The sequence below is a fragment of the Strix uralensis genome, chromosome 5 (assembly GCF_047716275.1).
Source record: "Strix uralensis isolate ZFMK-TIS-50842 chromosome 5, bStrUra1, whole genome shotgun sequence".
Lineage (NCBI taxonomy): Eukaryota > Metazoa > Chordata > Aves > Strigiformes > Strigidae > Strix > Strix uralensis.
Window position 1 is genome coordinate 8,709,482 of NC_133976.1, and position 23,973 is coordinate 8,733,454.

Genomic DNA, 23,973 nt, shown 5'->3' on the forward strand with positions numbered 1-23,973 from the left:
AAGGTTTTAAATGCTATGACACATTTGTGGTCCCAGGAAAAAAGCAGTAATTTTTCCTATAAATCCTAGACATCTTTTTCATGTCTATTTTTAATGAATATCTTGGGGAATTCACTCTGTATTTTCCTTGGTTTTATTGGCCACAAATCCATCATGAATTACACTTTTTAAACATTTATGATTAACAAGGTATTAGATGCCTTCTGCCCATGAAAGTTTTACCTTCAGCTGAAAGCAGTGTTCTGGTTTATTTTACAAATAAGCATCACAAGGAAGGCCAGTAGAATCTTACAGCTGACTCTTCGAGTGCTGGAGGCAAAGGGGATCTGACCTGATAAACAGGAGCTCGTTGGGTGAGATGTCAGAGTAGCAGGGCCATGTGCTGCAGAGCCTGGGATATGAACTCTTGCTTTAGCCTCCACATTCCCTGCCAGGGCCTTTGAAGTTTCTGCACCCATAATCTGCTCATGATAGCAGACACATAATTTGTTGGTCTGTGCTTCATGCAAGCGTGGCAGGACAGTGAGCTTTGATGTGGACTTTTTGATGGGAAACATTTATGGCTAAATCCCAGAGCAGGGACCATGCAGTACTGCCGTGCTCAGAAGTGAGGTGACATCTGCCTGTTGCAGACCATGACTTTTAAGCTTTTTCCTACTTGGGTGGAAGAGCTGCTAAGGAAATGGTCCGTGAAAGTATATTCCCACCATGGAAGTCACCAGTGTTCAAGAGTAAATGAGAAGGTGAGTTTGTGTTTCTGCTTCATATTATTTGAGTGTTGACTGGGGCAGAGTGGGAGGAAGAAAAGAAAGAAAATAAACCACACAGAAACTTAGGATGAGGCAGGAAAAAAGTTTTGTCATAAAGTCCAGTGGATGAAAGAGGACAAATCAGACCTGACTTACAACCCTTTTTCATTCTGAGTAGTCATTCTGGTTAGTCACCTGAGAGGATTTAGCCCAGTATAAGCTAGGTTTGATGATATAGGCTTTACTATGGAAGAGCTGGATTTCTGAACATAAGACAGGGATGGGCATGACAGTGAGTCTTGTAGCTGTGGAGGAAGAAAGGGGTAAGAAAAGACACTCAATACTATAAATATATGTATTGCTTAAAATTTGTAATGATTTATTTTCCAGAGTTATTGCTTTAGCCAGATTTCTCCTATCATTTGCTGAGGAGATTCAGGAAGCTGCAGAAGACAGGTGGACATGTATACACCCCTAAATCCAACCTCCCTCTGCCTGTACACTCCCACCCCAGACTCATGGCAGAGTTAAACCTGCAATACCATCAGCCCTGGTAACTGTGCAGTGGGAAAAGCTGGAGCCCAGTCCCACGCCCTTGGGTGACAAGGCTGTTATCCTGCACAGCCAGCTCAGCAACCCTGGGCCAGATGGAGCTACTGGTGATTCTTGAATGTCATTGCTGCCCTTCCTCATCCCTGGCCAACTTGGAGCCCAAGGCCCCAGAGGAGCAGTTACACCAGGTAGCAACACGTGGGGCGCAGCTGTGCAGGACCCTCCCTCTTTATCCCAAATGATGGACACCTTTTTCACACTGCCTGTGCTAACGTTCACTGTCCTGGCACATGTCAAATAGTGCTGTGGTCAAGGATAACACTGCTTTTCTGTTTCATCCTGGTGGCTTAAAGGAGCTAAAACAGCAGAGCTGGTTGCCGCACTGGTCCCTCCACCCCTCTGAGGGAGGGAGGTTTCTGGATATGTGGAGCTCTGCCTCGTGTTGGGGTTCATCTCTGGATTCACAGCCCTCCTGAGAGTCCCTTCCACACACTAGTCTCCACCAAACAATGTTTGGGAGATAGTGAGAAGTTTTTACTCTGTGCTCTCTCCCATGGAGCCCTTCACTTTTTTTTTTCAGCACTTCTTTGTTGTTCTGGTAATACAAGCTAACAGCCTCTTGAACCAACATCTCTTTATCAGCAAAAGAGCATCACAATTCAGAACATCAAGTGCTGCACTTGTGCCCTCAGGAGGGAACACAGAGGGTGGGAAGATCAAGAAGATGAACCAGCCTATATCTCTTTGAAAGGCCAAACAAGCACTGAGACGGAGTGAGTGTGTTTATCTAGGGGCTGGGCTTTGCATTCTCAGATCCTGCTGCTGGAAGTGGGAATCAGGCACAGGCATCTCTTCTCCCTTACTGAAAAGATTCAGGACATCACGACATTTGTCATACACGTCTTACTGACTTGCAAGAAAATTATGTGCTCAGTGTATTGCGCAGACACTAAGGAATAAAATCTCACCCTGCCTTTGTGCCACACTGCAGTTCTATGGAATGATTTCAATTTAATGAAAAAGGAGAAATAAGTAGGACCGCAGAGATATTAAAGAAATACCTGTCACACAACATGTCAACATCAGTGGCAGCATGAGAGTGCACAAATCCTGGCCAGTCCTCTGCTCCAAACCTGCTGTTAGCTGGTCCCTGAGTATTTCCCTACAGATCCCATTACTGCTGTGCCTGAGAGTCTCACTTCAGGCTTTCAGCTAAATGGCAAGTGAGAATCTTAGTTGTTCTGTGCTCTATCTGCAGTCAATAGCAAGAGATGTAGGGGCAAATCATATCTCACGTGGGCTACTTCACATGGGCTGAACCATGCTCTGTAAGTGCTGATCTGCTCCATTATCTGTAATCAGATACTAACCAAAACTAATTCAAGTGTGTAGGGTAAATGTCTAAAATTGCACAGTCCCACACCAGCCATATCAAGGCACCCTATCATTTACTCAGGCTGGTGTGTTTGAAATGCACCATCACCTGTTCCTGGAAACTGGGAGAATACATTCAGGGCCATTTGTCAGATTTCTTTCATGGTAAACTGCAGGTTTATGCATGCAGGGATCTGTTGTTCTGTTTCTCACTTGCATCCTTTTAGTGGGTGTGGATCACTACCTAAGTTAAAGAGAGAAAATTCACAACCTGACTTAGTTGCAGTGTACCTGATGGGCTGGTAGCTTCCATGCCATCCTCTCTCTGCATCTATTCTCAGATTTGGAGCTGGAAATATGAGAGTGTCATTGATCAAATGTACCATGCAGCAGGGTCCTGACATTGTATTAACAACACACCCAGAGACTTTCTTCAACCAAAAAAGAGCAAAGACAAATTCTTGGTCCCATGGAAATCAATGACAAGACTCATATGTATGTTTCACACCTTTCTGAAAGGAAGAAGGCATGGGAGATTTGCTGATTCTCTCCCTACATAAAAATCACTCATCTGCTTAAAAAATCACTGACATTAAAACATGGATTCACATTTTAATGGAAGAGCTGATAACAAAGAAACAGATGAGTAAATCATGCTGTAAGCTAGTAATAATATATACAGAACAAAACCATTGGAAAAGAACCTGACAGGTTTTTTTTCATGTTTTAAATTGGAAATGAAAATTAACTGAAACTAAAGCTCTTCAAAGTTTCAAAGATTTCCATGTTGATTTTAAAGCAAATTAAATTGGTTCTAAAAAGAGACTTCTGTTTTCAAAATTTCAAAGTGACAGGCTTTGATTTTTTTTTTTTTTTCAGCTTGAACAGCTTCAACTTCTAATTCATAAAAAGTATAAAAGATATTTCAGTCAAAATGCAAATGAAGTTTTTTGGCTGTATCTAAATTAAAATTTTCCTGGAGTTTTGGTCAAAGTAAGTTGTGGCTATTTTGACTTTCTGTCTAAATACTGAGTGGGAAAACACTTGGGTGCTTAAAAAATCTTTGCACGATAGAAAAATTATTAGGAATCATGTACTGGAACCAAGATTGTTTAGTGACAGACTAAAGCTGGGCTCTATTAAGAGTGTACGCATTTAAGCCCATAAAAATACCTAGACTGTCAGAAAAAGTTTCAAAATAATTGAAGTTTAAGTTATTGCAGTGCCTACTCATTTAAGTGCCTCACTCATCGTTACTGTCCTGAAGTGTCGCCTTGGCAGGGGCAGAAGCACATCGCACACCACTGCCATCCCTTGCCATCAGGATGCCAGGACCCAGCTTCTGGAAGAGCTCCTAAAACCTTTTGATTTCAACAATTTGAAGGCATTCAAGTATCTCTGAGGAGAAGTGTAGGTAAATGAGAAAATAGTTTCTATGTGTTAAGTGCTGTGTGGAGGGGGAGGAGAAATGATGGTTATTTTCCATAGGTCTAAAACTGAAAAGGTTGTTTCATTCTGTTTTGTGCTGCTCATGAAATTAATAAATAAATCAAATGCAATTACAGCATGACATATGACATGTATACATTGCCTATGCATCTGTATATGTCATGGTATCTGACTATTCTTACTGATGCAGCAGTCTTTAGGAAGGAGACCAAACAGCATGATGCACACAAGCATTGTGTTGCTCAGACCAGGCATGTGGCTTCAGCTGCATTGCATGCAACACTCAGATGCGGGTTTTGAAGCATCTCAACTTCCATCTGTTCTCGCATTATTTTTAATTTGTGACCGAATCTATATTACCAGACCATGTCCAAGATCCTGGGTCCTCCTGAATCCCCTCCTGAGAGATGAGTTAAGATGCAGCAAGTGACCAATTCCATCTGCCCCTTCTTGATTTCTATGGTAAAGAAATCCAGGCATATGGGCCGCAGGAATTCCTGATGTGCTCTGAACAATTCAGCTAGTCAGCTAGCAGGATTCTGGATGATCAGGGGCCCTAAGGAGCTATGCAGTATGTGCTGGGAGGTATGCCTACAAGCACCCAAGGAAATGGAGTACTTGGCTACACCAGCCATAACCCACTGAGAGTGAGAGAAGCACTAGGGATGTGGTTGGTAATATCTAGAGATGGGAGGGAAAAGTTCAATCTCCAATTAGACAGTTTCACATAGTTTCCAGTGTTATTGAGGATCCCTTGGGACCGAGCATGTTGTATCATACACATATTTATCCTTCAATTCCTCTTGGAGCTAGTTCTCATACACAGCACAGCATGATGTTTCCTTAAATCAACTCGGTCAGCTGAGAATATCAGTTTAATAATACATAGAAATGCAAGCTCAACCTAGATGCTTCAAAAGAAAGTTAGACACGTAACAACAAAAAGACATGATGCTCTACACTTGGTTCCTCTGTAGATCTATATAGCTTTGCTATGGTGTAATATTATTAAGAAACCTAAGCTCAGACATATGTGATGGCAAAAACACAGAGATCTCATGTGCTGTGCAGCCAGTCCCCATGAAGTTTGCTCATATCATTGCTAGATCATTCACTTTCTCTCCACAAGTCTCCTGCATGTGTTTAACCTAGCTTTTTATACGTTGTCATCAAGACTAATGGCACTGCCCTACATATTTAAATACTTTACCTTGATCTGGTTCTATGGCAGGAATCATTGCTTTACCATTGCAAGGACATTGGCCATTGACCATGCTCCAGATATTATGTAAATTCATAACAAAACAAGGAAGGGAAGGCCAGGTCTTGGCACAGGCATAGCAGGCAGCTGCTTAGTGTAGCAGGTGGTGAAAAGATCATTGGCCTCCAGACATGCCCAGCTGAAGCCAAACTGTTTGTGAATGAAATGCAAGTTGGTGTGTGGAAGTTTAGAGGATGGAGGGTAACATTTCCAAAACCAGCTGTTGTCACCTCCACCTCTTGCTTCTGCTGGAAACAGGAGGAGCATTGGGTTGTTTTTTTAGAGTCCTGACCAATCTCCCTGTCCTTCTTCTTTCTGCCTTCTTGTGGCAGGAGTGGCCTTGCCTGGGTACCACCCTGGTCTGAACTGTAATAATAGGTGCTACTCGGAATTCAGCTGGCTCTTACTGTGACTGATGAACATTTCATTAATTACAGTGACATTCTGTATGTACCAAGAGACAAGTTATTACCTGTAAAGTTTACTTTCAGGAGATAATCTTTGTACAGCTTCCTGCCATCCAGATGCTTCATGGCATCACAGAGTTTCGTGGTGTTTGGACACAGAGTCCTCTGCATTTTATGCAAGGCATGGGCCATTGCATACACAGCATTCACAACAAACATGATTTTGGATTCTTGCTCATAGTTGGAACTGTTGATGGTGAAGTGCTTGTCACAAGCCTTTTTATGTGGTTTTCGGTTCTGGAGATTACACTGGAATTTTTGCTCCCAGAAGTCCTTGAACCAGGGGTTGCGTCTGTTACTGTAAGGGCTGAGGCTTTGGAAATACTTGTCAAACTCTTTAACTGGATGGGAAGCCAGTTCCAAGGTTATTGCCCCAGAAGCTATGTGCTCATTGCCCTTGACAATACTCTCTTGTGCTCCCCATCCATCGCTGGCAATCCAGGTAAAGGAAACGTTGAAGCGGTTGGCAGCTGCAATGAGCTCCCGGGAGTCATCGCCTCGCATGAAGAGCACCACCACTCTGGCATTGGGTTTCTGGAGAAGCTCTCTGATCACGCCATCATAGGACTTCCTGATGTTGGACCGGCCTACTTTCTCGGAGGTGGCGATGCAGATGTTGCGGAGGCGAGCTTCCTGCTCAAAGGCTTCGATCCCTGTCTCCCCGTAGTCTCCTTCTGAAGCAACTGTTGACACGTAAGTCCAGTTGAAGTACCGTAAGATTTCAGCCATGGCTTTTGCTTGGTAGAAGTCAGGGGGCACTGTCCGTGCGAAATAGTCGTAGCGGGATTTGTCACTCAGCTTGGCACTGGTGGAGGCATAGCTGATCTGGGGGATCTGGAAGAGTCTGAGCAAATTCGCCACCTAGAGATAAGGGGGAGAACACAGGTTTTTCAAAGGGTGTTATTTATAAAACTGAACAGAAAAATTTAGGGAGAGGCATAAACAATGTTTTTTAATAAGAGGTGTTCTGACAATCACAGATTAAGAGTGTTGATAGAGCACAGTACACTGTGCATATGCAGAATAGCTGTTGTGCTGCCCAGTTAATTCCCAGGGTCCTACTGGGACTGTAATGGACCTTTTATTTCTGTCAAATGAGTCTGTTTAAACCAACAGAGAATTTGACACAAATGGACAATACACTTCAGTCTCAGCCTGTGCTCTTTACTGAAGTCTAGGGATTTGCATGCCTTTCCTGTTCGTAGCATGTTTCATCTTCTCCAAAACTCATTGTATTTGATAACCAAAAGTACTAATAAGACATAAATTTCTCTTTTATGCAAATATCACAGAAATAAATGTACAGGGCTTTCACAGGACTTTCTGACTGCACTTATTCAAGTTCTGAATCCCCACTTCTCCTACTTTTTACTCTTTTAAACTTTCTTCTAAGCTGTTCTGACTGCAGTTCTCCTGAGATGGCATATTTGTGGCATGTTAGTACTCCTCAAGTGTTGCACAATGTCATGTTGACCTACAGCTTTTCATAAATAATAAAAACTTTTAATAATCTCTAATAGCCCTTTTTGTGTGATTTATTTTGTCCAAAGTCCTGGTTTTTGTGGTATTTTTCATATGTTGCTATCTCCCTTGTGTAATTATTCCCAAATCTACTCTGTTACTCCCATAGAAGTATAGATCCTGATAATATCTGGAAAGAAATGAAGAAAGGTTATGGAAGTTTTTTCCTGTGATTGCTTCTTAAATGACAAAGGGAAGACTTCGAAGTTCTGCTCTTGATGACTGGAATTTGTGTCCAGTAGATTCAATTTAAAGCTGATCTTGGAGTACAGCCTGACAAAACCAAAGCAATAGTTGAGTAGTTGAGATTCCTAAGGGAAACTTATTAAAAATAGCCCAATCAATTAATTTTTCACATTTTCCCCAAATGTTTCTCTGACCACAGACTATGTCTGTGAGAATTCAAAGGCAAAGGACTGTTTTGAAAAGAATGCTGTGGAATAAGGCAAATTTTAAAGGCTCAGATGTCAATAGCAAAATAGACGGTCTCGTAAAACAGAATAATTTTATTTCTTTTTGGCAACCCTTATCTTTTGGGATTTTATAGATTTACATTCTCTCTTTTTTTAAATGCAGACACTGGACAAGTGTCTCTCTGTGGCTTGTCTCCCATTGTAAACTGGTGTAATTTCTTGTCTGGGCCGTGCCTTTCACAACCAGCTGGGCCATCTGAAACAGGGGACTTAAGGAGACTCATGTCTTACTGACCATCTGGGGCACCAGGGAAGAGCAGGCGGGATGCCCTGGCATCTCAGGGCTCTAGGTGCCTGTATCTGGGGAGCTGAAGCATGTCTTTATAAAATAAATCACTCAGAGTATTTTATTTTCATTTAAACAAAAATAAAACCTCTTCTACACTGCTTGGAAGGAGTATCCTGACAGGGAGCTTTGGCTAACGCCTTTCGGTTTTGCCTATGGGTGTAGGCACGTGTCTGGGAAGTGCTGTGGCTGAACAAGTCTCTCAGGAAACAGCTGATGCATCCTTAACCATCCTGCTAGGTGGTAACATGCATTAAACTGCCTTATACTGGAAATGTGGAATTTAATTTCCACTGTGGTGATTTAAATGAACAGCTTTAAAGTAATGGAGTTGGCTGAGAGGCTTGTTTTCTCACCAAGGTGCAATGGATGCTCTGAGCATTGCTAACACTCTGCGGCTTTGTAACTTTTGATTACATGCCCACATATCCACATGGTTTGGTTCACATATCCTCACCCAAAAAGAGCACTTTGATTTGGTAATAAGAATGTCCTTCCTGTAGTTATTCTGGAACATTTCTTGCAGAACCATGTGGGCTGGAATAGCTATTCTTGTCTCAGTTTATTCTAGCAGGAATTATTTTATTTGAGCTAAACCATAATAAGGATATGCACACATATCGTTCTGCATTTCCCCCCCCCCCCTCCCCCCCCCCAATTTGCTAAAAAAGAAGTCCATTTTCTAGCTAAAGCAGTGCTACTCAGTCTGTAGTTAAGCCTTCAGCTCACAGAAGGAAACTCTAACAAATATAGCAGCTTTTCTATTGTTTTTTATTTCTTTTAGTCTGAGCAGCAGGGAAACAGAACTACACCCCCGTTTTATAAGGAGGCTCTGAGCCTTGGAGGTCACTGTACTTCTAGGGTCCCTTCAAACTGCCTGCAATTTTACTTCTTGGTCTATGGGGAGAAGAAAGCTTTGCTGTGGCAGTGCTCTTTGCTGTAATCCTCTTCACTGCAAAGCTGTCTAGATGGTAGGTTTTTCATAGATCAAAAATTTAAAAATACGATAATGTCTGATTAATCATAGAGGATAGTGACCCAATCATCCCCGAGAACTGTGACTGATCATGGAGCTCAGTGAAGTTATTAATTCAGATCAGGACATTCTTCTGGAAATTCTGGAGTTGGGGATTTTCTGGAATATTGTAACATCTTGATTTTAGGGACTAATTTTTCAAAAGAGCTCAGGTCTCAGGCACTTTGCTGATGCAGCCAGTTTCAGAACAGTCCCTTTTTCTATCCATTTCCATACTGATCTGAACAGCTGATTCTGAAAATCAGATCCTGATTAAACAAGTAACAAGATAAGGGCACAGGTAATAGGTTCTGGAAAGGAGCTGATATCTAAGGCTTTGTCTGTTCTGCAGTATCTCAGTGTAGTAGAGGACAGTGCAATGTGAACCAGAGTTATGTGCACGGAGGCTGAACCACCTGAGATATACCTACACCATAGCTCTATGCTGCCTTGGGATGTGCGCTACAGCTTCAAAACTGCAGTGTAGATCCAGCTTTTGCTAAGTGAAAGAATCTATCTTGGCAAAGCTCCAGGCAGCAATTTAATCAAGCCATGGTGCATGCAATTAGAGCCTCAAATCCATATGTTGGCACTTAAGTAGCAGTAGTAGCCTGTTTTTTTTGCTGTCAAAACCAGGGGATTTTGCAGATACATAGCACCTTTGAAAATAAGTCTGGATGTTCTGTATCTGCATCCTAAAACAACAGCTTTGCACAGCTTGATGTGAACAAAGCGTGTCGATATAGTCAACTTCCAGTGTGATGGGAAACCTTTATTTGCCCTCACACTGCAGGGTTTATTAGTGTAGCCACTGTCCCCTGCTAAAGTGTCCACTTCCCAAGTAAACATGGCTCTCACCCAGCTGCTAGGATGGTGGGTGATTCATAAGGAGCTGCCCAACATGAGCTCAGCAGGAAGTCCAGTGTTAGCCCTGTCTCTCTGTAGGGACAGACTGCATAAGCAAATCCTGGAAATGGAGTGGTCAGGGCAGTGCTACAGGAGACTGATGTCCTCTCACAACATTGGACATCTGTCACGTCTACTTCTCTGCATTGTGGACAGTATAAATACTTGTGGGAAATTGCCAATATAGTTTATAACACTGAAAATGGCTTCCTAATACTTTTCTACAAGGAGTAGTGGATTAGGTACAGCTATCAAACATGTGAATCTGGTTTCAGAGTATATTTCTGGCCATTCAGGAGTCCTGATGATAGATGGAGTCAGATAAGTGACACCTATATATCTCATAAATTCATATATGGATTTATTAAATCCCATCAAGCATTTTGCCTGTCCTCCATAGGACTTTCTTTGCTGGCGGTAGGATTTATTCTCATGTTTTTAGTTAAAATTTCCCTTCTTAACAGCCCAGAGGCTGTTGCATGGGTTGTTTGAATGTGTGCAGGGCTGGTGAGCACAGAAAACACTCTGAAAAGAAATAAATCTCAAAAGTCTTAGAACAGATAGGGTTTCTTCAACACAATACACAAGTGTGTATCACACATCTGTTGGAGAGAGGAGGCCCCTTGTTAGATGACAGTGCTCTCTGCACTTCTAAAATTTTACTACGCAAGAATCTCATGGCACTTAACACGGCTTAATGAATCCAATTTCACAGAGCTCCTTTGAGACAGGCAAGAACTCCTGTGGCTGTTTTGAACAGACAGTAAATTAGGCTGCTGAGCAGAATGGGATTGAGGTAAGGGAGGTTTGTGTCTATTGAGAAACTGGAGAAATCCCTGTCTGTCTGAACTGCAATCTGTCCTAACGAAAATTCAGTTGCTGCCTTTGGTCACCTGAAAAAGTCTTTTTATTCATGAGGATAGATTCCCACAGCGAGACCATGGCAAAGCCATGTCCCAAGGATTTTCTAATGTCTGATGTCATTGCTATAGCACAGGAGCTGAGCTTGGACTTTGAAGAAATGTGTGCTGCTGCCAATGTATGGTGTATCTAATTTCTAAATGATGATAATCTACATTATATTGTAGATTAATAATAATAATAATGATGATGATGATGATGTAGATGTATTATAATAACAATAATTTTTATTATTTGGCCAGCTCCAGGTCAAACTGCAGGTAAAGCATTTGCTCCAATGGTTTTGTTTTGCGCTTTTTTTTCTTATTTGACATTTTTTTTCTTAAATCTAAAAAGATTTTAACCAAATTTTAGCAGAAAGTGTCATTTTAAAAAAGCAGGAAAGAAACAGTTCTGAATGGGCTGGAGTGTGGGTATGTGATAAATGGTGGGCATAAAGTTAATGTAAAGAATAAATTAGGTACCTGTTTCCAGTCAACTGCCTACACTGGCCTGTACACCCTCCTCATGCTCCCAGCTCCTGGTTTGTACATTTGATGTCAAGTTAGAACCTCCCTTCCTTCAATTTATAGCCATTTTCTTCCATCCTCTTGTCATGCATCTCAGTAAAGACTTGCTCTGTCTTCTTGAGAACCAACCCATACATACTGAAAAGCTGACATTCGGTTCCCACTGAACTTTCTCTCCTCCAGGCTAAACACACCCAGTTCCCTCCATCTCTTCTTGTAGGGTGTGTTCTCCAGACTATTCTCCTCGCAATCATCTCTGTATTTATTAAATCTTTCTTTTATTGGGACATAGCATTCCAGATGTGGTCCACTGAGAATAGAATAAATAGAAATAAATAGAATAAACAGAAATAATAATTTCCACCTATCTACTGGCCATGTTTCTGTAGATAATGCCCAGCATGTTGTGAGCCTACAATGCTGCCAGGTTGCATCATTGGCAATAAATATGAACAATACTGAACAGATAGGCTCCACTATAACTTTCCCTGTCCTTCTGCAATTCAGTAGGCTCAAAGGTGTGGCTCTCACCTTGGGGACAGTGTGACCCAGTGTGACTCAGCTTGGGCACTTCTGACATACTCATATGGTTTGGGAATATTTGGGAGGTGTAGATGCCAGTAATGTAAATGCAGCTGCTCATCTTGGACCCAAGAAAATACTTCACTCCAAACTGTGGTTTGTGTTCAAAGCAAAATTAGAAGCCTAAGTTCCTTCCTGCTTCCAGAATTGAAATACCTCTATCAGTTTGGAATGTCCTCTCTCCATAACCCATTTTAAAACTGTAGGTGTTTTGTCTGGGATATTATAAAGAGCACTATGTAGGACAGTCTCTACATGGGGACTATGCCACCACCTGCAACAGAAAATGCCCATTTGGCTTCAGTTGCACTTCAAGTTCTGACCCCAGGAATGCATCGGCAATACCAACATCCCAGTCTTTTAATCATTAAAGATCACTTGCAAGGAACTAAGCCAGAAGCACTGAAGTTGTTTAGGAGTCCCAGCCTAGCTTGTACTCCTATGTAATCTGGCACATTGCAGGACTGAAGCAGTGATTTCCATCAGCTTTCTCTCTCTTTGGTATTAAGAGGGCTGTTTACTAGTTAGTGAGTTCCTTAACAAAATTCCTTCCAAACGGTAACTCGGGGAAAAATAATACCTTACCAATCAAATAAAAATGTCTGGCATTTTTTGTTAGCAGGGGGAGGGGAGACGACAAGATTGGTTTTAGTCTTGCTCTTCTCCTGAAAATTTTGGCAATGAAGCTGGAAAAATATAGCTAAATATCTGCAGTGGACTCAATAGCTGTCACATCCAGCAAAAGCAGTGTTTGAACAGTGAAATAATTGCATCTGTGAAATGAACATCAGAAATGGGAAATACTGTCAGAATAACACCTAGGATTTCTGTGGAGGACCTAGGAATTTCTTTTTATATGTGTGTTCTGTGTAATAAAAAATAAACCAAGAAGCAAATGCAGAGAAATGTTGTACTCGGAGAGAATAATTTGGAAATATTCTTTTCTTTTTTCCTGCAGGGGATAGCACAGTGAGCTGGTGCATATGTACTCTGCCTCCATATAGCATTAACTGTTGAAGTGAAGTAAGCTAAGCACTAAGCTGAGAAGAGATCTGTGCAGAAGACTTTGGTTTGCACAAAGAGTCAACTCTTCGCTGAGACTTGGTAAACCTGACTGTGAGTGACACATGATGAGAAAAGGGACTAAAACTGGGGTTGATAGTTTTAAAAGCATGAAATGGCTTCCGGAGTTAAAAGACTTATCATTGATAAATCTGGTTATTTGAGACTTATTAACTGATGCATAACTCCTAGTCAGAAGGGACAGAATGAGTGTAGGGAATGTCCAGATGTCCCTAATTAGTTCCTATTTCTGGCCACTTTCTCTTGTAGTTACATCCTTTCCCACTTATAACATGGTAGGGCTCCTTCCTTCTTACCTGTGATCTCAGGGGTTACTTACTCATCCCTGTAAAATTGTATCATTTCCCGTTGGCAAAAGGAGAAAATGCTCACACCAAAGGAAAAATTTAATCCCAAATCCAATTCAAAAAGACTGCAAAGGAATCAATTACTTTGGGATTTTCAAAGAAGCCATCAAGAGGGAGGTACTCACATTCCTTTGAAATCTCTAGGAAAGTCGTCCAGTGCTGTTTGGGCACTTTGAAAATCTCAACCTAGTGGCTATTCAGTTTCTGATTGTGAAACAGAAACAAAGAGAGGAACAAACAGCAAGGATCTGGCTGAGAGGTAGTGGAGAGAGAGCAAGAATAGAGATAAAAGAAGGGAAGAGTTTAAAGGAGGCACCAGGAAGTCAGCAAGTGCATGTGTAGCTTAAATGCTAGTGGTAGGTGGCCTGTCTCACAGAACAGATCTTTTTAAAAGGATCTGATTTAGTTTTACGAGCACAAAATCACCAAAGGCTGTCGTTGCATAGCTGAATGCGAAGCTCCTCTATGAGCATGGCACAAATGGCGTACGTGGGCTGAAGTCCCTGGGGAATGCCTGACCCCCTGCACATTTCTCCTGCCCATATCCTTGTTGAGTCCATGCAGAGGGGGACAGAGCCCCATATGTTATGGGGAGGGGGGGGGGGTTGCACGTAGTTCTTCTAAGGATTTTGCACTATTTTCAGTGGTTATGGAAATGACAAACTATTGTTAAGACTCTGGTTGGAAGATGGTTTATCCTTGAAGGAAGGAAATGGAGGTGATTAGCTTTCAGGCTCCATGAACCCTTGGCAGACTTCTGTGGCTAAGGAGAAACAACAGCCAGGAAAAGATTGCCAGTAAATGAGTACATGTTCTGAATTTCATACCAGATGGTCACTCACTTAGGAGAAAGGCCTTAGCTTTTCTGATAACAGTAATGCACCTTTAAGCCTTCTCCAGTGGCTTTGTTACAGTATTCTTGAGACACAACAAGGAATTCAAGAGAAGACAGCTGGGTACTGGTTTCTATTCTGCCATTTTTTCTAGATGAGGCTCCAACTTGGGAATAACTTTCATGACTGTGATCTGGTGGTCCTGTGGGTTGGTAGCATAAAGGAAACTTTACACAGGGCTAAAGCCCTCCATCAACATGAATATAGTGGATATTGAAATGCAAAACCCAGTCTACCTAAGGGAATGTCTTAATGTTTCTAAGAACTGACTGCAGGGAAAGGAATCCAATTTTCATTTTCAGAAGATGAGTCCAGTTTTCAGAAACAGAAGAACAAATCCAGCACTTGAAGAGCCATATTCCTGCTTACACATGCATATACCTGACAGAGCTGATCTAAGTGTTTTAAACATGGCATTTGAATTAGCTATGCAGGTACTTCTCTGTGTAAATGAACAGTGCTTTTTTTCTTATCCATTTTACAACGTCATTGAACATCTCCAAGGAAAATATGTTTGAAATTTCTGTTGTTAACTAGGAGAGAGTGGATAATCTAGCTCAAATGAAAAGCCATGAACCTAAAATTAAGTCCTACAAACTTTGGAGAATTCACCTTCTGATCCTAGATTCAGCTGAGGTCAGAATTTTATTTCAAGATAACAGCTTTTTTTACATGAGCTTTTCGACTGACTGAGTATCCTGGCTTGGGTTTTGAGGTATCAAATGTTGTGCAGATTGGGCTCACTGCTAATTTAAACACAACATCTAAAACCTAATTACCCAGATCATCATTAACGATAATAGCCTAGTCTGACCAGAAAATAATTAAGCATTCTGCATTCTCTTGTTGTTTTTAGTCTCTGCAAAAAGTGCCTATCGTGCATACTGACTCAGTGGGGAAGGTGTTCGTTGCTGATTTACCAGCAAATTCTTTTTTCCTTGGTGGAAGGATAATGAAACAAGCAGAAATCTGACAGCAGGAGCATCATGAAATGATTTGGTAGACAGCTGTCCAGACAAAAATCTGTAGAGGGAGGGTGAAAGGAGAGGAAGAAAATGTATTGAAATACAACAGCAAATTCACAGGAGGAAGAAAAAAATGCAGAAATAATTTCTTGTCTGAAGAGCTCAGCATGGTTTATTTTAAGGCTAAGAAACTGCATTGTGGACTTTATGATGTTTACAGCTCTCAGGCAAAAGAGGAATGCTTGACAGAGCTACATCTGGAAGCATCCAGCACCCTGAGTGCTGTTTGAAAGCACGGGGAATGGGGATGCTCAGACTTGCACATGCGCCTGCTGAAGTGGTTTGACATTCAGCAGTGGAGTGATTCCAGTTGATACTGGAGCTACTCTGTGCAGGTGACTGTCTCTGAAATTTGGTAGTCTCTTCTGGTGTGGCACCAAATTGAGCTCTTTAATGCTCTGAAGTCCTTATCTCTTCAGGCTTGAGTCTGCAATGCCTATTATTCTTGACAGGGATTTTCTTTTGAAACAGAACCGATGACTGGCTATCTTAACAAGATGAACAGGAGTGAATGGCTTAATTACATCTTTTCTAGATAGTGTGAAATCTGGAGGAAAGCTAGAAAAGAAAGACTGAAGGAAGGCCAACCCCATCTATGTCAAGGGAAAATAATCAACTGAATACTTCTTTTCTAGATGGAAAATGCTCAATGACACACTGATTTGTGAACCTGTTTATTTTTTTGAAGAACTGTGTAAGAAAGATCTTCTATTTGAACAACTATTGACAACTACGGGGAAGCTGTATAGATCATAGAGTAATATTAGATATAATTATTGTTTCACCATCCCTCATAAGGTTTGAAAATTGGACTACATACACATATGCATACAGCTTTATTGATATTTTTCACATGCACTGAATGGGAAAGACTCTTATCAGGACTTCTGATTTGTGTCTGACACCTGCTCCTAACCTAAGCTTTTGGAATATGAAGCATCTGTATATACTATGTATATTCAATGTATACTGCATCCAATCTACTGCTTCAGATATGGATTTAGTCTTATGTCAGTGATCACGAGAGACTGGCTTCAAAGGGACAAATTGACAGATGCTGTGCAAGACTCCCTAGGCTGTTTTAGGAGTGTGGTGTGACTGCCTGAGGGTTTCTGGGAGGGAAGGAACTATCTGTACCATTTCCTCAGCTGTAACTACTTTTATGGATGTGCCTTTTAGGCTACTTCATGTCTTAATGTCCTTTGGACACATTTGAATTTAGGGTGGACTGAGAAACAGACTGACCACAAATGACTAGACCAAAGGTAGAGCAAAATCAATCACAGAATCACAGAATCAACTAGGTTGGAAAGGACCTTGAAGATCATCTAGTCCAACCATTAACCTAACACTGCCAGTTCCCATCTACACCATATCTCTCAGCGCTATGTCGACCCTACTCTTAAACACCTCCAGGGATGGGGACTCCACCACCTCCCTGGGCAGCCCATTCCAACGCCTAACAACCCATTCTGTAAAGAAATACTTCCTGACATCTAGTCTAAACCTTCCCTGGCGCAACTTGAGGCCATAAAAAAATCACTCATACCTCTCCACCAGTGGGACAAGGCAAGCATATGACTTTTCCAAATATTTTACCAGCCTTGAGAGACTTGCAGATATGGGATTTGCTGAGCCAGAGACAGTATCTGTAGAGAATTTCCCGATTTTTTCTAGTCACTTCTTGAACTCATTCAGTTGTTAGCATGCATAACAATCTGACATTTGCTGGTTTCATTTGATGTACCCTTTGTCTGACTGGAAGAGACAATGAATAATGATTTCCTTAACAGTTTGTGTTGCCCAAAGTGTTGTAGCTATTGATTCTCCTCTCCACATGTCTCTTTTCTAGCCCTGCAACTTGTTCTTTGTGCTCCAGGTGATCAGACATATGTAACTGGTGAAGGATACATCCCTGCCATGTTAACTGGTCCACAGTGGGAGAAAACCACCCCTAGTATGAGAGATGGCCGAGGTTCTGTTCTGCAGAAGCTGTTCTCCTGTGGTATGGGTAACTGTTTGCCCATGTATTCCCTACTATGGATACACAGAGAAGCCACACACTGGAACACAAAAGGGAATACAATGTAATTTGTTGAAATGCTTTTTCTGTGCTCATGCATGTCTGATGGAAATTGGCCATGCTCCCAAACTGATGGGATTTAATGCCTTGACAGGAGTAGTAGCCAGTTCCCCAATGCAATTCTGACTGGAATGAGCATTGGATGAACTCTTAGCCTGTTTATGAAACAGGTAAATGAAGCTCTGTGACTGCTGGGATAGGCTGTATGTAGTACAGAAGAACATTTTTCTCCTTTGGCACTGATGCAGTAATTAGGGCCTGTATTAAGTCTGGAAAAACATATTGCTCATAGTGGTCCAGCACTGTCAATGTTTGGTGTCTTTGGAAATCTACAGCTGACCATTAGGAAATACTAGATGCAGGGTTTTAGCTTACCTGAATCTGGGCTTAAGGCATCACTCACTTGTGGTTGTGAGTGATGTGGACTAGTTTAGTTAATTTAACCAAAAATAATGAGATCTATGTAGATTTGGCAGCTTCAGTGAAGCTAGGGACATTTTTGCTTGTGGACACTGACAGTGGCAGGGAAATTTAGAACATCTGAGGCTGCACTGCCATAGGAGTACTTGGTCTGGAGAGGAGAAATAGAGGATTTTTGCTAAAAAAGAGGACATATATGTTCTTCATGTTCATTTAATGGGAAAAAATGCCAAGGACTTAAAGTTTTATCATGAATTTATAAAAAATGGGAAGCCAAGACCAGAAGGAATCATGTTTAGTCCCTTGTAACTGAAACCAAGCATGGTCCACCCTAGCTGGAAGGATATATGGAGCATTTAACCCACTTCCAACTTTGCACCTTTGCAAGCCATTAAATACTCTCCAGCACCTACTGACACCCTATTTGGGACCAATATTGTAAAAGCAAAAGCTGCAGTTACAATGTGCCAAAAGGAGGGAGCAAGAAATACTGAGGGCATCTGAACTTAAAGTTGTAAAAGTCTCATGAAATATAAGGTTCAGAATAAATTCTTTCGGACACTTCAGATGCCCTCAGGATACATGAAAACTAGAGGAAGTAGACAGGTGCCAGAGGTTTAAACTACAGGATGTGTTTTAAAGAGTGAATCAAACTACTATAAGTTCAGTAAAAATTATGTGTTAGATTGACCCCTAGGGTAAAGTGATTAAGCTAAGACTTGCTTTATTGACAAACTTATGTATGCAGTGGTTCTCTCACAGGAAATGCAGACTTATTCTCACCTGATGGGGCTCCTGTGACTTACCTGTATGGAGACACTGCTATAGGAACCGCCTATGACTCCTGCAATGAGTAATGGTAAATTCTCTTGAATGGCATATGAGCCATCAGGGCACATATACTCTGTTTCATCCACTTTAGTCAAAGATGCCCTGACAAACTCCAAAGACTGTTCTAAGGCATATGTATCCCTGGAACATGTGTCCAAGATGTGAACTCCAAGTTTAATTCCTGGCAGCAAATAGTTGTCTCTGTTGATTTCATCAATGGCAAACAACATGGCCTCCAAGCGCTGGATGCCTCGGTCTTCATTGATTCTCCCACATTCTTCTATCCCTGTGCCTTTTTCGTTGATTGGGAATAAGCCACCTAAGACCAGGTCTCCTTCTATCTTAATTTCCTTCCTTACAAAGCTGTGGTCACTTAGGGAAAGGAAAACTCCTTTGGAAAACAAAGCTAGCGCAAGGACTTGGAGTCTGGTGAACATCTTCATTGGTCCTGTTTTAGCAGCTCTAAGAAACATTGGTGGGAGCAAAAGTGCTCTTCAGTCCTTCTGATCCATTGTCAAATTTCAAATGCTGTCCCACAAGCCAGTGAAGAACAAGCCAAGTCTTTCCACTGGACCTCTAAAGAAGAGATGGAAGGAATTAGAAAAGGCAAAAGGAGATGTGAGCTGTACAAACCTTTAATGAATAAAATATTCAAGAGCAGTGTTAAGGGATTGCTGGATAGCATAGAAAGTAAGAAATACATTTATCTTGCATTCTCACAGAACACCTTATTCAATTTGCTCCATAGCTGATTACAGACTAAGCATCCACTATGACAGCTATGCACAAAGACCACAGACATATGGGGTGATATATTTGATGCTGACCACTGCTCAACAGTGTTTTACATTTTGCAAGGACAGAGACCACTTTTGACATATTTTTGTACCATCCTCTCTTATTGCATCCTCTCTCTCTTCTGGACTTGGAGTCTTATGGACTCATAAGAGTCATAAGAGTCTCATTCACTGTGTGTCCAGCTGCTTCCAACCTTACCTTAATAAATTTTTTGCTGTTAATGTTTGCTGAACTCAGCATTTGGCCTTCAGATCCAAAGCTTCTTGCTGAAGTCCACCTGTCTTGCCTTCCTTTACCAGCCTGCTCACCTGCTGCAGTCAGTGAGAGGATGGGAGAAACCACTTGGTGCTTTACCTCTATTTTTGGGCTGCGACAAATGTTTGAAACATTGGAGAAGCCCATTTTACCAGGTGGGAACTGAAGTCTGTGTCTGTAATAGAAAAGCAATCAAGTCCATGTCATACCATTTAACTGTTTGAAAGCTCCCTGGGACGGTTTTGACTCAGTCAACCAGTGGTCGTCTAAACAGTGCCTGAGCATGGTTCATGGACAGGCAGAGACCGGAGACCATTCCCAATAAAGAGTTTTGATGTGGTCACAGTGTTTCAGCCATTTCATGTTGGTAGGCGTCACCAACAGAGAGCAGTCCTTGGTCCATTTAGTTATTAGCATTGCAGTTCTGCAAGGCACTTTACTAAGGGATCTACCAAGGGTAGTTATTATGTGAAAGGCCTGGAAGTTGAATCTGGCTCTCCATCAAATGCCTCAATCACAAAACCATCCTTCCTTCACAAAACCATCCCTCCTTAAGGCACAAAATATTTTCTTGCAAGCAAATTAAGTAAAAAAAAAAAAAAGAGATGAAAGAGAAAAAGAAGAGACATGACAAGGATGAGTCTTGTACTTGATGTTTGCTTAGGGCATGAAAATGCTTACGGCTGGACTTGCTCTCTTTAATGTTAATCGCAGTTCAGTGCTCAGATCAAGGGGAGAACAGAGCAGTGATGTATGTACTCAGGATATGATTTTACTCTCACTAAGGTCAAGACAGTTTACCAATGACCTTAAAAGAAGAAAAATCAAGCCTTAGAATGAAGATACTCTTGTAACAATTCTGTAACTAAATGCACATACACAAAGTCCATATATGCAATATAGATGCATGATTTGTCCATTGACTCCTTGTCAATATCTCTTCAAATATGACAAACTGGCTGCCTTGATCTCCAAATCCTCAGACAAATCAAGTGTGGTAATATTTGAATAAATCATTTTAACAATTCATCTCTGTACTTACTTTTTCCTTAACAGAGTATATATTATTATTAAAGTTTCAGGGTTATTTACAATTAAGAAACACTTAAGACAAAGAAATTGGAATAAGCAACAATTAAGATTTAACACTGAATGATGGGTGAGCATGTTTATTGCAAGACAGTTGTTGATCCTGGTACAATTTCAATGTTGCTGTACCAAATTGTGTGAAAAGCTAGTATTTTATTCATATTTCGTCCAGCATTGTTCTCTCATAAATCAGTAATGTGTCAGACGCACTGTTAAAGTTCTTTCTCTGCAATCTTACTAACATGTGTGTAGTCTGAGCTGCAGGCTGTCTCTGCAGATTTTTCCGTTCAGAAATAAGTGATATGTCAATGGAAATCAAGCTTCATCATCCCTCAGTGATCTATAAGTAAGATAGTTTGCTGATCACAGGTGATTTATTATGCAGGTCCGGAAAATATATTTCCTGGTAATATTAGGAGGAGTAATGAAGTAGCTGTACTCAGAAGTACTCTCTGTGTCAGACTCGGTACTATAATTTACCAAATATTATTCAAGCATATACAGGGATATAAAATGGTGATACTCTCCCATTGCAAATAATTATCAGACAAAAATGTGGCATTTGTCACATAAATGGTTGTGTGGTTAATAATTCAGTCAGACCAACTTCCATTGTTCTCATCACTAATCCACTGTTTGGATAAAAACAGGATTTGGATTTTTTTTTAAATGCAATATCCATTTTATTTAATTCTATAGCTTCTGTAACCACTGTATCTCAGCAAATATTCATACATTTATCCTTAAAACACTGGTAAAATATTTATTTTCTCTGTTTTACACTGGGGAGCAAAGAGGCACAGAAAGATGAAATGAGATTCTCAGGAGTCTAAATTCAGTTTTTTATTTGTTTGGTACTTACAATCACTATCAAACTTTGAAAAGGTCTCTGCTTACCTTCAGGAATTGAAGAACATGCTTTCAACTGTGCCCTGCACCCCCTGGTTCCCACCAAGGCACTGACTCTGAAAACCTTTCTAAGCAAGCTGGTCTCTCTTCCAAGCCTGTTCCTGAATGATTTACCTAAGGTCATCAGCACAGCCAAGAATCAAACTTTGATCTTTTCCAGTGCTCCTCTGATACCTTAATGATAAACCTCCCTTGTTTCCCATTGCTCCTTCTGGCTTTTATGTGAGTCTTTTATAAGGTCATATTAAAACCAGCCTGGTTTCAACAGCCCTTCAACACTGCAAAGAACAACTAACTTTGGCAAAGAAAAGACTTGTAAAGGGGGTCCTCTATAAGGGTTTCTAAAACCTACCTGGGACATGTCTAGAGCTACAGTGGATTTACCCCGAAGAGCAAGGAGGTTGTTCTCATCCCTCTGACTCCTTCATAGGTGCTGTGTTCTGCAAATGGCATCACACTCCACCTTGCATCATATCTGTGTATCAGAGATCTATGTGTCTCATACGTCAGCAACAAAGGGTAGAAAGGTACTGAAAATCTTTTCAACATTGCGCATAAAAAGTGTATATGTAAAATGAATGATGCTATAGAGAGAACTGATTTTCCCTGCAAAGCATGCAAAGGTTTTCTATATTTTGTCACTTAAGATGGTCACAGTGGCCCTGCTGAGGGAAAGGGAAATCAGTGATGGCACAGCAGAGGATCAGTCCCAGCAGAAGTCAAGGAACGACTGAAGGTGAGGATTGGGAATAGGTATGACCATCTCTCTGTTTCTTCTGTGCCTGTTTGTGTTGAGGGCACCGGTCTGAAGGTGTCCAGGGATATGAAAGGAGGAGACGGTGAGAACACAGATGACTCAGCCCTGTGATCTCGCTCTATCTGGGGATGTGCTGCTTGATAAGGAGTGCCCATGGGTGGGGGCCACCCACCTCCATCCATCACCTTAGCCTCCCCACTTGGCAATTCCTTCGAGGCTCTGAGCTTTGCACAGAGGCTTTGAAACTGCAGGGAGACACCATGCATGCAGAGTCCTGCTTTCCAGGAAAACGTGATCATCCTATTTTAAGGTCTAAACCTTTGTTTATGAGAGACAGTTACCAGAAACACAGCTTTGGATATCAAAAGTGCATCTCTCCTTCTGCGGACTCAGTAGCCTGTGCACTGCTATCCGTGTAGCAGGATCACAGTGTCCTGCCAAGGAACAAAGGTGCTGTGCACAGGTTGGTGAGTGGAGGCATTAATGCAAAGGCTGGTTTGTCAGGGGAGGTTTCCCCTTCTGGCTGTGAGGGAGGGATGCTTCCAGGAGCAATGGCTTCTGGGCGGTGGGACTCCTGAAGGAAGCTGCAAGGCAGATTTGGGTGGCTGGTGAGCAGCGTCACTATGGTGACACTGAACAGACAGCTTGATGTGAAGAAGGGAGGTTATTTTAAAGCAGCTCGCAAAGATGGGCTAGCAACTCAGTTTCTCTCCTGTTCCCTCTGGCATGCACCTCCCACATGCTTTCTGTGCAGCTTGCATAACTCACGACTACATATACAAACATTTTGTACCTATTCCATGCTGATACACACATATTCCCCTTAACCATGGTGAAGGTAGCACCCCAGACTCGAGATGTGCCATTTCCTACCAGAAGTGATTTCACTACACTGACCATGGCAATTTGGCTTTGCAGTACCCTCTTCTACTAAAAGCATATTTCTGGGACGTTTCAAAAAGAAGTACCTGTTGATCAAGCTGCAATTCTTTCATTTTTCATTTGTATTTAATGTTTTAACTCTAGCTGTGGGCAGGGTTATATTGTTCTAGCTGTTCTGTTAATATTAAAAATATGTACACTCCAGCCCTATAGGCTTTGGATTCCTGGTGGAAATAGATGTAGAGCCTAGCTACAGAAGTGATCCAAATATTGAAATTAAAAATAAACAGAAACATGCCGAAGGAGAAAGGTTCCCATGTCTGCATCAGAAGGTTTCTGCCAGCACTTCCCTATGTGAACTTTAGCTGGCAGCATGCGGCTTGTGAAACACCTTCACTTGGCACTCTGGAGACCCTTCTCTCCACCAGCAAAGATCCACAGGGGAGAGCTACATCTGTTCTTAGGAGACACTGTCAGCACTTCCTTCAGTGAAAGCAACTCACTTGTGTTAAATGGCAGCTGTGCTGCTCTTGTTG

General features: G+C 41.5%; 1 protein-coding gene across 6 annotated transcripts in view; it reads right to left on the reverse strand.

The window, feature by feature from the left end:
• Positions 1-23,973, reverse strand: part of GRM3 (glutamate metabotropic receptor 3) — a 111,316-nt gene that overhangs the window by 28,756 nt on the left and 58,587 nt on the right. For all 6 annotated transcript variants that reach the window (XM_074869840.1, XM_074869838.1, XM_074869841.1 and 3 more), the window contains 2 exons: positions 18,723-19,323; positions 5,858-6,713 (listed from right to left, as the gene is read on the reverse strand). In XM_074869840.1, the coding sequence (XP_074725941.1) occupies positions 5,858-6,713; positions 18,723-19,220 (1,354 nt within the window). In that variant the 5' untranslated portion in view covers positions 19,221-19,323. The remainder of the gene's footprint in view (positions 1-5,857; positions 6,714-18,722; positions 19,324-23,973) is intronic.